Source organism: Mustela nivalis, assembly GCF_964662115.1.
Source record: "Mustela nivalis genome assembly, chromosome: 19".
In the NCBI taxonomy this organism is placed as follows: domain Eukaryota; kingdom Metazoa; phylum Chordata; class Mammalia; order Carnivora; family Mustelidae; genus Mustela; species Mustela nivalis.
Genome location: NC_139038.1, coordinates 21,747,919 through 21,761,695, shown reverse-complemented (window position 1 = coordinate 21,761,695; position 13,777 = coordinate 21,747,919). Strand labels below are relative to the sequence as shown.

The 13,777-nt window shown below is 48.1% G+C and overlaps 1 protein-coding gene across 1 annotated transcript; it reads left to right on the top strand.

Annotated features, from left to right (window-relative positions):
• Positions 1 to 2,825: 2,825 nt before the first annotated feature.
• On the top strand, positions 2,826 to 13,138 carry NDUFAB1 (NADH:ubiquinone oxidoreductase subunit AB1). Its single transcript, XM_082714744.1, has 5 exons — positions 2,826 to 3,068; positions 9,315 to 9,431; positions 11,122 to 11,209; positions 12,098 to 12,197; positions 12,980 to 13,138. The coding sequence occupies exons 1-4, from the start codon at positions 2,901 to 2,903 to the stop codon at positions 12,187 to 12,189; spliced, it is 465 nt and encodes a 154-aa protein (XP_082570870.1). The 5' UTR covers positions 2,826 to 2,900; the 3' UTR covers positions 12,190 to 12,197; positions 12,980 to 13,138.
• The last annotated feature ends 639 nt before the right edge of the window (positions 13,139 to 13,777 follow it).

The window sequence follows — 13,777 nt, the reverse complement described above, 5'->3', positions numbered from 1 at the left end:
CAACAGGGGGAGTTCTAGAAAAGCTCCGTGGATGATGATAACTAGCTTGAGTCTTGCCGGGTAAGTAGGTCAGAGCAGAAGCAAAGGATATTCCAGGCAGAAAGGACAGGAGGGCATGAACTACAAACAACTCACCGTTGCAAGAGAGTGGATCGTGTTGTGGGGGATGGAGTGAGGAAGTGAGAAAGGTAGCCAGGAAGCTGGTGACGCCTGCTAACAAACTCGGACTTTATTCAGCAGGCGCAGGGACTGCTGAAGGGCTTGATCTTCAGCCATAGGCTCCCACTCTAGCAACACAGTCCACAGTGGATTCCTGGTAGACAAGAGTGGAGGCATGAAGATGACCAGAAGGGCCTCATCTGCAGCAGGGTCTGTGCAAAGAAAGACCCGACCTGGAGAGAGATTTAGGAAAGAAAAGATATGAGCAGGCTAAATGAGTGCATGATTTAGGTAGAAGAAGGAGCCTTAAATTTTTGGCTTAGTGGGTAATGGTCTCAGCAGCTGAAACAGAACACACAAGGAGGAAGACAGCTCATTTGAGTGCTTACAGATCACCTGGTGATCGACAGTTGGATAAAGGACTCTGAAGCCTGAGAAGAGGCCAGGGCTGGAGGCAGGTAGGAATGAAACCCTCTGAGGTGCATCAATTCTGAAAAGTTGGGTTTTTAGGGGTGCCTAGGTGGCTCACTTAAGCAGCTGCCTTCAGCTCAGGTCATGATCTCAGGGTCCTGGGATGGAGTCCCGCATCGGGCTCCCTGCTCAGCGGAGAGTCTGCTTCTCCATCTCCCTCAACCTGCCACTCTCACTACTTGTACTGTCTCTCTGTCAAATAAATAAAATCTTTTAAAAAAAAAATTGGGTTTTTAAAGTTAAGTGTGGGTCAAAGAGGACCATGGGGAACAACACATGTCATTTATTTTAATTTTTTTCAAAGTATGTCATTTAAATAAGGGGGGACTGGGGTGCCTGGGTGGCTCAGTGGGTTGGGCCTCTGCCTTCTGCTCGGGTCATGATCTCGGGATCCAAGGATCAGTCCCCACATCGGGCTCTCTGCTCAGCAGGGAGCCTGCTTCCCCCCTCCCCCCCTGCCTGCCTCTCTGCCTACTTGTAATTTCTTTCTCTGTCAAATAAATAAATAAAATATTTTAAATAAATAAATAAGAGGGGACTTACTAATTTTGACAAAAGGATTCAATGTAACACAGAAATACAGACAGGTTGTGGGAAGAGAGGGTTGCAACTTGGGGCTTAGTAGTCAGCCAGGCTCTTGCATGCTCCCTGTGCTGTTAATGCTGCCGGTCACATCACACATCTGTCCCATGGATTTGGCCCAAAGTTTGACCAGGAAGGAGCATCAGAGGCTGGTGTGTCACTGGTGGCTTGAACCCATCTAATGAGCCCTGATCCTTGTCCTTCAATCAGATTTTCTAGTGCCGGTTTTCTGCAGAAGTTGAAGGTTGCCACCCAAAATGGAACTGAGCCATTTATTCACTGATCATTCCCAAAGACGGGATACAATTATGCTTCCAACTAATTAATAGGCAGGAAAGTGATGGTAATGGAATCAGGATGCTAGCGAAGCCTGGTGTCAACTGTTTGCACTGCTGGGGACACTCTGGCATCGCCAGCAGCAGGATGATTTCTGAGCCTCTGTGTTCCCTCCCCCAGACTGATGAAAGTCTCAGGTCAGATATTACCTCCTAAGAGGCCTTCGGGGCCCACCTTTCTAAAATAGCGCTCCTGCAGTACCGCCTCACTACCCGCTCTCGACTGTTCTTCATTGTGCTTATCACTACTTCCCTGAATTTTTTGTCTTAGGGGAGGTGTTCATTTTTATTTATTTTCTATCTTCCCACTAGAATGTAAACTCTATGAGAATAGACTGCCTGGCTTGCCCACTGCTGTAGCAACAGGCACATAACTACCAGCACACAACAGGGTGTACTGAAGTTCTTTTTTTTATTTTTTTATTTTTTATTTTTTTTTTTAAGATTTTTTTTTTTTTAATTTATTTGACAGAGAGAGATCACAAGTAGGCAGAGAGGCAGGCAGAGAGAGAGAGGAGGAAGCAGGCTCCCTGCTGAGCAGAGAGCCCGATGCGGGGCTCGATCCCAGAACCCTGGGATCAGGACCTGAGCCGAAGGCAGAGGCTTAACCCACTGAGCCACCCAGGCGCCCCTGAAGTTCTTTTTTTTAAAGATTTTATTTATTTATTTGACAGAGAGAGAGAGATCACAAGTAGGCAGAAAGGCAGGCAGAGAGAGAGGGGAAGCAGTCTTCCTGCGGCGCAGAGAGACGGACGCAGGGTTCTATCCTAGCACCCTGAGATCATGACCTGAGCTGATCGCAGAGGTTTAACCCACTGAGCCACCCAGGCGCCCCCAACAGTTACTCAAGTTCTCAATGAATGCATAAATAGAGAGATAACTTTACAGCAGTGGGATAGTACTATACAGTCTGTTTTATTTTTATTTACTTATATTTTAAAATTTATTTATGTTTTTTCGGTAATTTTATACCTATGTAATTATATATATAGTTTTATATATAATTTTTATACCTATATAATTTTAATACCTATGGAATAATTGCAGCGTCAAAACTTCTATACAAATGTGTGCCATAACGTTTAGAGAATATATAAAAATAATTTCCTTTCTTGTGTCAATCATTAGTATTTAGCGAAAGACCGGAGGAGCGAGGTTCTGGCCCTACCAGCCTTTTGCCTCTGGCCCTGGATGACAGGACCGCGCACCCCGGGGAAGCAGTACCGCCAGGAGCCGCTAGGGGCCGCTACGGCCATTGGCGGCCGCCTGCGCCGCTCTGTGCGTCCTGTACGCCGAGCGGGGAGGAAACTGGGCCGGAGGGCGCGGCGCAGTGCATCTTGGGTCGGCGTAGCCATGGCGGCTCGTGTCCTTTCCGCTTGTGTCCGCCGACTGCCCGCGGCCTTCGCGCCGCTGCCCCGGGTTCCCACGCTGGCCGCCGCCCGGCCGCTCAGCATCACCCTGTGCCCCGCGGGGGCCCGGACGAGGCCTGGGGCTCCGCCGACAGCCTCGGCGCCTGCGCAGGTGACTCGCGGTGACTTTGCTGGGGCTTGGCAGGGGTCAGGGATCGGGGTGGTGCGGGGGAGGGGCCAGGCAGCGGGGCCACGCGAGCCACGGCGGGGGTGACCGGGCGACGTCTGGCTTCCCACCCGTCCCAGCCCCTCACGGTGCTGGGTCGACCCCAGACCGGAGTGCAGCCCTAACAGTGAAACATCCCTGGGTTCGAATGCTAGCAGCCACTTTGCGAAACTTGGGGCGAGTCTCTTGACCTCGCCACTCTCGGCCTGAAGAGCAAAGTGGGGGTACTAGTCTCTACTTCGTGGACGTGCAGTGAGGTTTTGAGAGCACCTATTTGGGGTGCTTGTAAACCTCCCCATATTGGTCCCAGTTGGTCGTAGTGATAAGGACAAATTCCGTGGTAGCTTTCTAGGGGAAAATTGGTGACAGGGTGCCAAAAGGAAGCCACGCTGGCCTACAACCTTCTCCAGAGCAGTCTGAGCCCGCCCAGGATTTCTCCCTGTAATGCCTTTTGCCCGTTTACGGGCCTCCTGGAAGTAAAAATAGAGGAAAAGTAGTATCTAGCCTTTCTGTCCGATGACACCTTTGTGAGACAGAAATTCTTGTTACGGTAGTGGTTTTCAGCCCTGGCTGCACATTCAAATCACCTGAGTAGCTTAAAGGAGGCGGGGCAAAAGCCCCTTGCCCCCCACCCCCACCCCCACCCCTTTTGATTTACTTCTCAGAGATGAGGCACTGGCATGTGTTTTCATTTAAGTTTGCCACATGACTAAAGGGTTTGGCCAAGATCAAGTATTGCCTTAAGGTAGAAGAAACTCTCAAGGCCAGGTTGAGAAACCCCCAAACCTGTGAACTCAATATGATAGTGGTTTTAGCATTTCAGTATTGAATACATTTAGAATAAAACATAAGGATGCCCGGGCCAAATCAGTCATTATCCCCAGAGTTGGGGTCTGGGTGTCTGTTTCTAGAAGTCACCAAGTGATTCTTTTGTGTGGCTAGAGTTGAGATGTACTGACCATGTAATGGATTAATTCATAGGGCCTTGGCCCCATTGCCTGAATCAAAAGGTTAACAGTGTCACCCTGAAATTAAGAGTTAAAAGGGCATTAGGTAAAGTTGCCAAGTATTTTGTTCCTGAGACTGATGTCCACAGTAGGCTAAAATGCAAAGGGATAGTCCTCATTCAAAGAGCACTGATTCTCAGACTTCGTTGTTACAGGTCCCTTGGGTTAAAATACAGATTCTGGGAAGGGGCCCAAGAGTCTTCATTTGCAATGGGCTCCCAGAAGATTCTGCTGCTGCTGGCCCTTGGACCATGCCTTGAATAGCAGGGTGCTCAGAGATATTACCACTACCTCTGCTTGGTTCATACACAGCAGAAGAACCATTTTATTTATATTTATAAAGTGGTTTTGACTACGTGTTCCCATTTAAATCCTTTGCTGATGGAAGAGAGAGTCAATACTTGTTCATTCAAAGAAACTGAGGGACAGGCTGTTTGCCAGACCTTATTTTAGGTGTTGAAGGGTATGGAGGTACATAGAAAGATTTTATTTATTTATTTGTAAGAGAGAGAGAGAGTAAGAGCGAGCACAGGCAGACAGAGTGGAAGGCAGAGTCAGAGGGAGAAGCAGGCTCCCTGCGGAGCAAGTAGCCCGATGTGGGACTCGATCCCAGGACGCTGGGACCATGACCCGAGCCGAAGGCAGCTGCTTAACCAACTGAGCCACCCAGGTGTCCCATAAAGGAAAGATACGAGTTAATATCTCATTGGACACTGCAGCCTCATGTTAAACTTGCCAGCCCATTCCCTGCTGCTGTTCCCAAGGCTGTTCACCCTGTTTGTCTTGGTTGGTTCTCTACCTCTCTGTTCCTGCCCTTGGGCACTTTCTTTCTATAATCCTTAAATGCTGGTAAATTCCAAAGATCTCTTACCCACAATCTCTTCCTTGTCTGTGTCTTCACTCTGTTTCCCAGTTACCCCAAACTTCTACCTCCAGGCCTTGCTCATTTCATCTGGACTGTTGCTCACTGCACCTGTTCTGTTCCATTAAATTTTTTTCTCCTCAGATCCATCCCCTTTGCTCACTCCAGGGCAGCTAGTTCTTCATTTATATTCCAACTCTTTTCCCTCCCAAAAGGAGCTAAAGCAGTTCTCCTGGAAAAAGGTTAGTGGCCTAGAATGGAACCTGGAAGGCTTGTACTTTATCCAGGCAGGGCGCAGATCTGAACCGTCTCAAAGCCAGAGCACAGAGAGGACTTCCTAAGAGCTCCGTGGGGCACAGTACCCAGATGAAGGCAAAACGCTTGTGCAGGCAGAGTTAGCTATTTTGTCTTTTTCAAGTGTCTGCAGCGCTGGACCTCTTGAACCTCAGAGCCTGTGTCCCCCGCCCCCGTAACCTTCAGTCTCTAGCCAAGAACTCATTTCTTCCCACACAGACCCACAGTGAGTCCCATGCCTCATTTTCTTGGCCTGGCCTTTCCTCCTTGAATGTCCTTGTCCTTCCAAGGCTAACTCCAAGTTTGGTATCTCTTCCTTGCTTGTCAGGGACTGAATGACAGTTCTTGTTCAAGAAGCAGCCTACAAGTATGTCTGTCATGGCTCTTGCCACTTTTTTTTTTTTTTTTTAATTTTTTAATTTATTTGAGAGAGAGCACATGAGTTTGGGGACATGCAAAGGGAGATGGAGAAGCAGACTCCCAGCTGAGCAGGGAGCCGGCCACAAGGCTCGATCCCAGGACACTGGGATCATGGCCCGAGCCAAAGGCAGACGCTTAACCAACTGAGCCACCCAGGCGCCCCCCCCCTATGTTTTTATTACAGCTTAAATAATCTAGTTGGCTTGGTCTTTCCCATTAGACGATAAGCTTCTCTGAGGGTAGTGGTCATGTTTCATTTTTCTTTGTAGTTCCAACCCACAGCACAGTGCTTGGCACATGAGGCAGAGTTCGCAGGCTGCTGAGACAGTCCTGTGTGTGAAGACAAGACCTAGCCACAGGTGAGGACAGGTGTGCGTACGGCACAGAAGAGAGACCTAACGAGCACTCCCGGGGAGCGCAAACCCGGAGGTAGCAGTTGCTCGCGCACTCAGAGCGGGCTGTGACAGCGCGTGCGGAGGCCGGGGGAGCCTGGCACTCTTACGGCTGACCCTCGGGGTGTCTGTGGAATGGAGAGACGCGAGTCGAGATGAAGATGCAGGCATGTTGGGAAGGGCACTGAGGAATGTGATGTTCTGTTTCGGCTGCAGGGAGTGAACATGAAACAAGGTTCGTTGAATAAGTGAGGTCTTCTAGTCAGCCAGGCTGGGTCGCCCAGTAGACATGACGGTGAGACAGTGGGAGGAGTGGAGGTGGGCTCTCAGGGCTCTGGCCAGAGCACCAGGTGGTTGACGAGGACTAGAGGTCTTTGAGCAGGCGTTTTGGAAGACAGGTAAGGAATGTATTTCCAAACTGACGTGGAGGTGTCTGCTCCCAGGGGGAGCAGCCCAGCTTTGGCAGAGCTGGCGGGCAAAGCACTCTCCTACGCTTTAAACTGAGGTTCCTCAGTTTCCCCTAGAGATGTACAGAGTGGAGACAGATGAATTCTGATAGATGAACCAGGTTGTTGGTTTCTCCTAGTCTAGAGGGAAGTCACTCTTTTCCTGCACACAGTGCCGTCTCCTACAGCTGTGGGAAGTGACTTGTGTCACATAGAATTGTTAAGTGGGGATCTCCGGGGAGAAGACAACACCAGAAACATTGTTGGCTGTCGGGGACGCTGCTGAGCTGCTTGCCTGTTCTGTGGCTCCTCTTTTTTGTAACAGCTGAGATGGAGCAGGAAGGAGGCAGGAAGGCCCTCCCCAAAGGCCAAGGTGGGAGGCCAGGCGCGGGATGCCTTTCTCTGTCTCCGTTTCCTGTCTGTAAAATGGGACTGATGTCAGAACTAAAGGAGGCAGTGGTTTGTAAAGTGCCCAGCACAGCGCCATACTCTGACTGATAAGAAGTCCCTAAAGAGACCAGCAGGTAGATGGTGAGTATTAGAGAGGGCACGGATTGCATGGAGCACTGGGTGTGGTACAAAAATAAGGAATACTTATTCCTCCTCCCAGAAGGGGAGGCTCAAGAGGGAAGGAGTAAGATCATTTCTTTGGGCCACAACAGCCGCCAGTCTCAGACCCCAGCCTTCCCAGACAGCGCTCAGTAGCACTCACTGTGGGTGTGCCTGGCAGTGTCCTGAGCCTTTCACATTCCCTCAGTGATGCCTCCCAGCGGTGCTGGGAGCTTTGTACTGTGGCTTATCCCCATTTTACAAGTAAGGAAAGTGGCGTTGGAGGATTCAGTAACTTGCCCCAGGCCAAACAGCTAGTAAGAAAGCTAGTGTCAGGGTACAGGTGTATTTGCAGTCTGAGCTGTCCCCCACTAGACCTGCCTGCTCCATGCTTAGCCCACTGTGCCCTCCCCCCCGCAACACTTCAGACTGGCCTGTGCTCCCCCGGTGGAGACCTTCAATTTCTCCATGTGGTGTCCAGTGGCCTAAGTGTGGGGACTTGCTGGTGTGGCCGGGGATGGTCCTGACCCCTAACGGGCCCCTTGGGTGGGTAGTTATGTACCGTGTCCCCTCCCCAGCCTCATCCTTCCTCCTGGGCTTTGTGGTGAAGCTCCCGTCGTCTCTTTCTCCTCAGCAGTAATCCCTGCTCATACCTCTTCTTGATGCGCACAGACAAGACCTCTGTCAGATCCTTCCCCCTCAAACTTCTCTTTTGTCATCTCATCTCCCTCTTTCCCTTCTGCGTCTTCATTTGATTGGTGGCCGGGAGACTTACAGTGATTGTAGATAAGTAGGCCTGGAGATGTTCCCCCAGCAGAGGTCTCCGGAACCCACACTGCAGTGGGAAAGGAAAGGACACTGCATACCTTGAGACCGGAAAGAACCAGTGCTCTTAAACTCTGAAAGCACTTAGAAATACCTTTAGAATATCCATGAAGCACCTCATCTAATCTCACTTTTTTTTTAATATTTTATTTATTTGTTTGATAGTTAGAAAGAGAGAGAGAGAGCACACACACAAGTAGGGGGAGCAGCAGGCAGAGGGAGAAGCAGGCCTTCTGCTGAGCAGGGAGCCTGATGCGGGGCTTGATCCCAGGACCCTGGAATCATGACCTGAGCCGAAAGCAGACACTTAACGACTGAGCCACCCAGGCGCCCCTCATCTAATCTCTTTATAGCTTGCTGATTAAACTTGATTTCAATACTTGAATTTTTTTTTTTTTTCAAGATAAATATTTCTTAGCAGTGTACACAGGTTTGGTTCCTTTGGCAGTGTCATGATTTTCAAAGGCTTCCGTCAGGGACCTGAGCGCCAACACGCAGACCCACTTTCTAAGGAGAAATGCTGTAAGAACTCCAAATTAACTTACTTAAGAACTCAAGTGAACGTTAAAAGGTAAACAAACCAGTTCAGATTAGGGACTTCCACAGTGAGCGGAACTGTCAGGCAGCTGCTTTGTTTCCTCTTGTTCTGCATTGTACCTTCCACAGCCTGAAGAGCTGTAAGTTGGAGTTCCTTCCGTATTTGGTGAAAGAATCCAGCCAGCAGCCTAATACCTAGCTGATTATCAAGTAGGTTGGTATCACAGACATTTGACATACGACTCCCACCACGGCAAAAATCAAAAGCTCATGGTTTTGCTGGTGGCCATACGACAAGCCTCTCCTGCAGGGAAACAGATGGACCATGAGGGCTGTTGCAGGCTGGTAGCCGGCTCGTTTGTGCTGCCTGAGGTCAGGGGCCATATTAGACCTTCCCACGTGTGCTCCTCCAGGGAGCTGCCTCTCTGTTTACCATGACAGCCCTTTCCAGGTGGGCCATTTCAACTCCGGTGTGCTGACGATCGAAGGTGACAGGGCCTTACAGGGCAGCCCGGCGCTGCAGAAGGTGCCGCAAGAGGACATACTCCTCTGCAGACCCTGCACGATTTTAGCAGCAGCTCTTCCCGGAGCCAGTAGAGTGGCCAGAGCGCTGGACACAGGCCCCATGGGGGGGCCGAGCCCGGCTCTGAGGGGAGGGGAGGCCCGTTTTTATGCTGCTGGACTGCTAGGGCTTCTGAAAATACCCAGTGTGGTGACTCTAGGTGGCCCAATGGTGCCATCTGGAAATCAGAGGAGGTGGTTTTCGGAAGCACAAAAGCTCTGAAAGGTTCCTGTAAGCTGGTGCACTGACCTGGAGGCATCTTGGGTTCAACAGCTCTCCCTTCCTGCCCTTGTTCTAGGTCCCGCTGACACAGCTGTGCCGCCAGTTTAGCGACGCGCCGCCGCTGACGTTAGAGGGGATCAAGGACCGTGTCCTTTACGTGTTGAAACTTTATGACAAGATTGACCCAGAGAAGGTGATTGATGGCGCTTAATGTTCTTTCTTTAAATGAGTATTTATTTAGTTTATTTTTTTTTAAAGATTTTATTTACTTATTTGACAGACAGAGATCACAAGGAGGCAGAGAGGCAGGCAGAGAGAGAGGGAAGCAGGCTCCCTGCTGATGGGAGAGCCCGATGCGGGGCTCGATCCCAGGACCCTGAGATCATGACCTGAGCCGAAGGCAGACACTTAACCCACTGAGCCACCCAGGTGCCCCTTTAAATGAGTATTTAATCAGTGGTACAGACTTCAGGGGGTCCAGAAGGATATTCGGTAGAAGGTCTTCCTGACTCTAACCCACCCGGTTCCCCTTCTGGGAGGCAGCCAGTGGAACCAGCTTCTCCTATATCTTTCCAGAAATACTCAATACATATTCAAGGAAGTGTACTCACATATGTATGTATGTGTATATATATTTTTTAAAGATTTTATTTATTTGACAGAGAGAGATCACAAGTAGATGGAGAGGCAGGCAGAGAGAGAGAGAAGCAGGCTCCCTGCTGAGCAGAGAGCCCCATGTGGGACTCGATCCCAGGACCCTGAGACCATGACGTGAGCCGAAGGCAGAGGCTTTAACCCACTAAGCCACCCAGGCGCCCTGTATGTGTATATTTTATGTACTATGTGACCTTCATCTCCTACCCTTTTATTTATTTTTAAAGATTTATTAGAGAATTGTGCACAAATGGCGTAGGAGGAAGGGCAGAGGGAGAAGCAGACTCCCTGCTGAGCAGGAAGGACTCTGGGATCATGACTTGATCAAGGCAGATGTTTAACTGACTGAGCCACCCAGGTGCCGCACCCCCCACGGCTTACCCTTTTTAAAAGACACACAAGTGATAGAATATACTATTAACATTGTTCTGCAGTGTTTGCTTTTTTAAGTTAACCACTGGCATTTTTCTCATAGTAGTACATAAACAAATTCCTTCTTTAATAATTCAGTCTGCTGTGTAGGTAGGATAGTGGGGTTTTTATTATTGAGGTCTAATTGACATATAACATTAGTTTCAGGTATACAACATAATATTTGTATAATGTGAGTTGAGAAAAGGGGGTTTGCGTGCCTGAGTAGCTCAGTCTGTTAAGTGTCCAACTCTTGATTCCAGCTCAGGTCATGATCTCAGAGTTGTGAGATTGAGCCCTGTGTCTGGCTCTGCACGAGGCTTGGTGCCTGTATACGATTCTCTCCCTGCCCCACCCCAAAATTGTGAACTAATCTTAGTAAGTCTAGTTAACATCCGTCACCACACATAATCACAAATTTTTTTCCTATGATGAAGATTTTTAAGATTACTCTCCAGCAGCTTCAGATACGCAGCTTAGCCTTAAGACTGTGGTCATGATGTTGCACATGACATCCCCAGGATGGTTTTCCCAAGCAGTGATCACAGATCTTACAAAATATATAGAAAGTGAAATCCATCATTAGCTCTGTGTGTATTGTTAAGCATTCCAGAACCGGCTTGAGTAAGTTAACAAAGTACACCAAGTATGTGCTGGCACAGCTTAAACATAAAATGCTGGTTATCACTTCATATTTAAATCACGGCCTCTTTACAGTAAGCATCTTTTATATAACTTTTAAGTGACATCATACCTGTTATCTTGAGAAGCAAATACTGTCCCAGCTGAGTTTCATGTTTGGTGTTCTTTTCTTGCAGCTCTCGGTAAATTCCCACTTTATGAAAGACCTGGGCTTAGACAGTTTGGACCAAGTGGAAATTATCATGGCCATGGAGGATGAATTTGGTAACAGGCTACGTTTGGGGTCTGCACAGTGTGATTCTTGATTTAGGTGGAAGAAATGTCGGGGGTCACAACTGGGATTGGAGTCAAATATATAAATAGAAAGAGCCCCCCCACCCCCCCAGTGCACTTACTGTCAGGTGAAGTCAGCACCAGGGACAGTGCCCTCACTTAGAATGTACTTGACTATGTACTGTGTGGTGCCGAGGGCTGAGTGACCAGGAAAGGCCAGGGGTGGGATTTGGGTGCTGTCGGTGGGGGCTCCAGGACAAAGGCAGAACCTCACCTGTGGAGAAGCTGAGCACACCTGAGCACCCTGAATGGCCGTGCCCAGAGAAGTAACTGGGTGTGCCCAGGACACAAACACACACACATAGGCCTGGTTCCCCACCATGCCTCCCTCCGGTTATGCTTCTTTCAAAGACGGTTGTGCACAAGAGACCTTTTAAGGGTCCATGGCTCAGTTCTGAGTAAGTTGCCTGAATGAAAAGCCTTTGCTGTCCTACAGAGCAGAACGTGGTTCAAGTTCCTCACAGATTATGCTCACTAGAGGGAGGTATCAGTCAGAGGTCAGATGGGAACATGGTCATGAAAATGTTCTGGAATTACGTGATGGTGATTGTTGTACGACCTGTGAATACACTAAAAAACACTGAGTTTTATACTTTAAATGGGTGAATTTTCTATCCTATGAATTACAGCTTTTAAAAGAGCCAGCTGTTACATTCAATATGACACAACTGTTGTCTAGAACATAACTGGCCCATAACTTAAATGGGACTGAGGGTTGCTGAAAAATTTTGATGTACTTGTTGGTGGTATGGAGGCGTGAGATGCGTTTAATTTTAAAGTATTTGTTTTTCTACATAGCATTTTACATTTTACTTTTAGGGTTTGAAATTCCTGATACAGATGCGGAGAAGTTAATGTGTCCACAAGAAATTGTAGATTACATTGCAGATAAGAAGGATGTATATGAATAAAATATCAGGTAAATAATTTGACTTACAGAATGATGTCTTCCCATAGAATTAACCTCTCTGTAGTTCTTCTGTAAGGTAGGAAGACCCGGGAAGAAACGCAAACATTGGAAATCCTTGACAGATTTTCACTGGTTATAAGACACAGGGTCCTCTCTGGTTATCTGCCACTCAGAGGGGGCTGGCATTAGTGATTATCTTTATCCTTGAGACAGGCCATGAACAGTTCATTGTTGGACAGGACTTCTTGATTGTCAGCCTTCCTCACAAAATCTGTCTTTGACAAAACACCGGGCAGGGCAATCCAGAAGCAGAGACCCCTACCGCCCTCAGTTTCACCTTGGAAGCCAGCCTCGCCTGCTGTTCTGGAAGCTGAGATGGCCTGACTCCTTAATCAGGCAGGAGACGCCTCCGGGGTTAAGAGGCTAGACTCTGGAGTCAGACAGCTTTATTCTCAGCTCTGTCCAGGTCTGTAAGGCTGGTGATCTTGGGCAGGCCGCCGAGCCTCTAAGCCTGTTTCCTCAGGTGGAAAATGGAGAGAAGGATAGGACTTACCTGAGGCTTTCCGGAAGGTAAAATTCAGTAGTGTACACAGACTGCTTAACACAGAACATGGAAAGAAGCCCGTCAGTAAACATTAGCTGTTTTTCAGGCTCTAGTATTATGATCAGTTGACTTTTTAAAAATAAACATTGTATTAAGTGTCTGTAACTTTGATTACCCTAGATTGAGTACATCAAATCACTTGAAAGTGCACCAAAAAAAACCACTGAACTAACTTTGTCTTTGCCAGACCCCCTTTTTTCACTGAGAGAAGAGTTGGAAGATGCTGGCGAGTGTCTGGAAGTGAGAACGCGTTTTGGCATTATTGCTGCCTTTGACAGAGTAATTCTGTTTAGACTTGTATTTAAATTGTCTGTTTTTTCCTTTGAAAATAAATCTATAAAGCCAACATTTTTCTTAGTTTTCAGTTTTTCAGTGCCTATAAAGTGCTTATTTATATTGACTTTGCTTAATATTTTATCAAGCAGGCTTCTGTTGGGCGTGGAGCCCGGTGCAGGACTTGAATTCATCATCCCAAGAGATCAAGACCTGAGCCAAGATCAAGAGTCAGATGCTTATCTGACTGAGCCACCCAGGCATCCCAAGTCTTAACTTTGCTTAATGATTTTAAAGATTTCCTGATTAGTCACTGGTATTCATGCATATAAAGAAAAATGACTTTTCTAGTAGTGTATCTGAAATTTCTCTCCCATGGTCTTCAGTATAAGGAGTATTAGTGACAAAAGGACTTTTTGTCTTAAGTTTATCAGTTGTGTAGCTGGCCCCAGCAGGTGTGACCAGCGTTTCCTCCCTGTCCTATGGATCTCTTTCCAAATTAAAGAGGGAGGATAGAAGGTTCTCTTGGCTCCCGGAAGGTCAGTTTGACCTGGGTCCCTTTTCCCTCCTTCAGTAAGTCGCCGCACCACACCTTTTGTTCTTAGCACTGCGCAAGGTCCTGTGTAAGGGCGGAAGCAGCCACTTACCTGGCTCCTGATGAGCTTTCGCTGGAGACCTGTCAAAGTAATTGCTTTACTTTTACCAAAACTTC

Coding starts and splice junctions, on each gene's coding strand:
- NDUFAB1 (XM_082714744.1), top strand. CDS start 2,901: ATGGCGGCTCGTGTCCTTTCCGCTTGTGTCCGCCGACTGCCCGCGGCC. Junction 3,069..9,314: donor CAGCCTCGGCGCCTGCGCAG/GTGACTCGCGGT, acceptor CCCTTGTTCTAG/GTCCCGCTGACACAGCTGTG. Junction 11,210..12,097: donor GGCCATGGAGGATGAATTTG/GTAACAGGCTAC, acceptor TTTTACTTTTAG/GGTTTGAAATTCCTGATACA.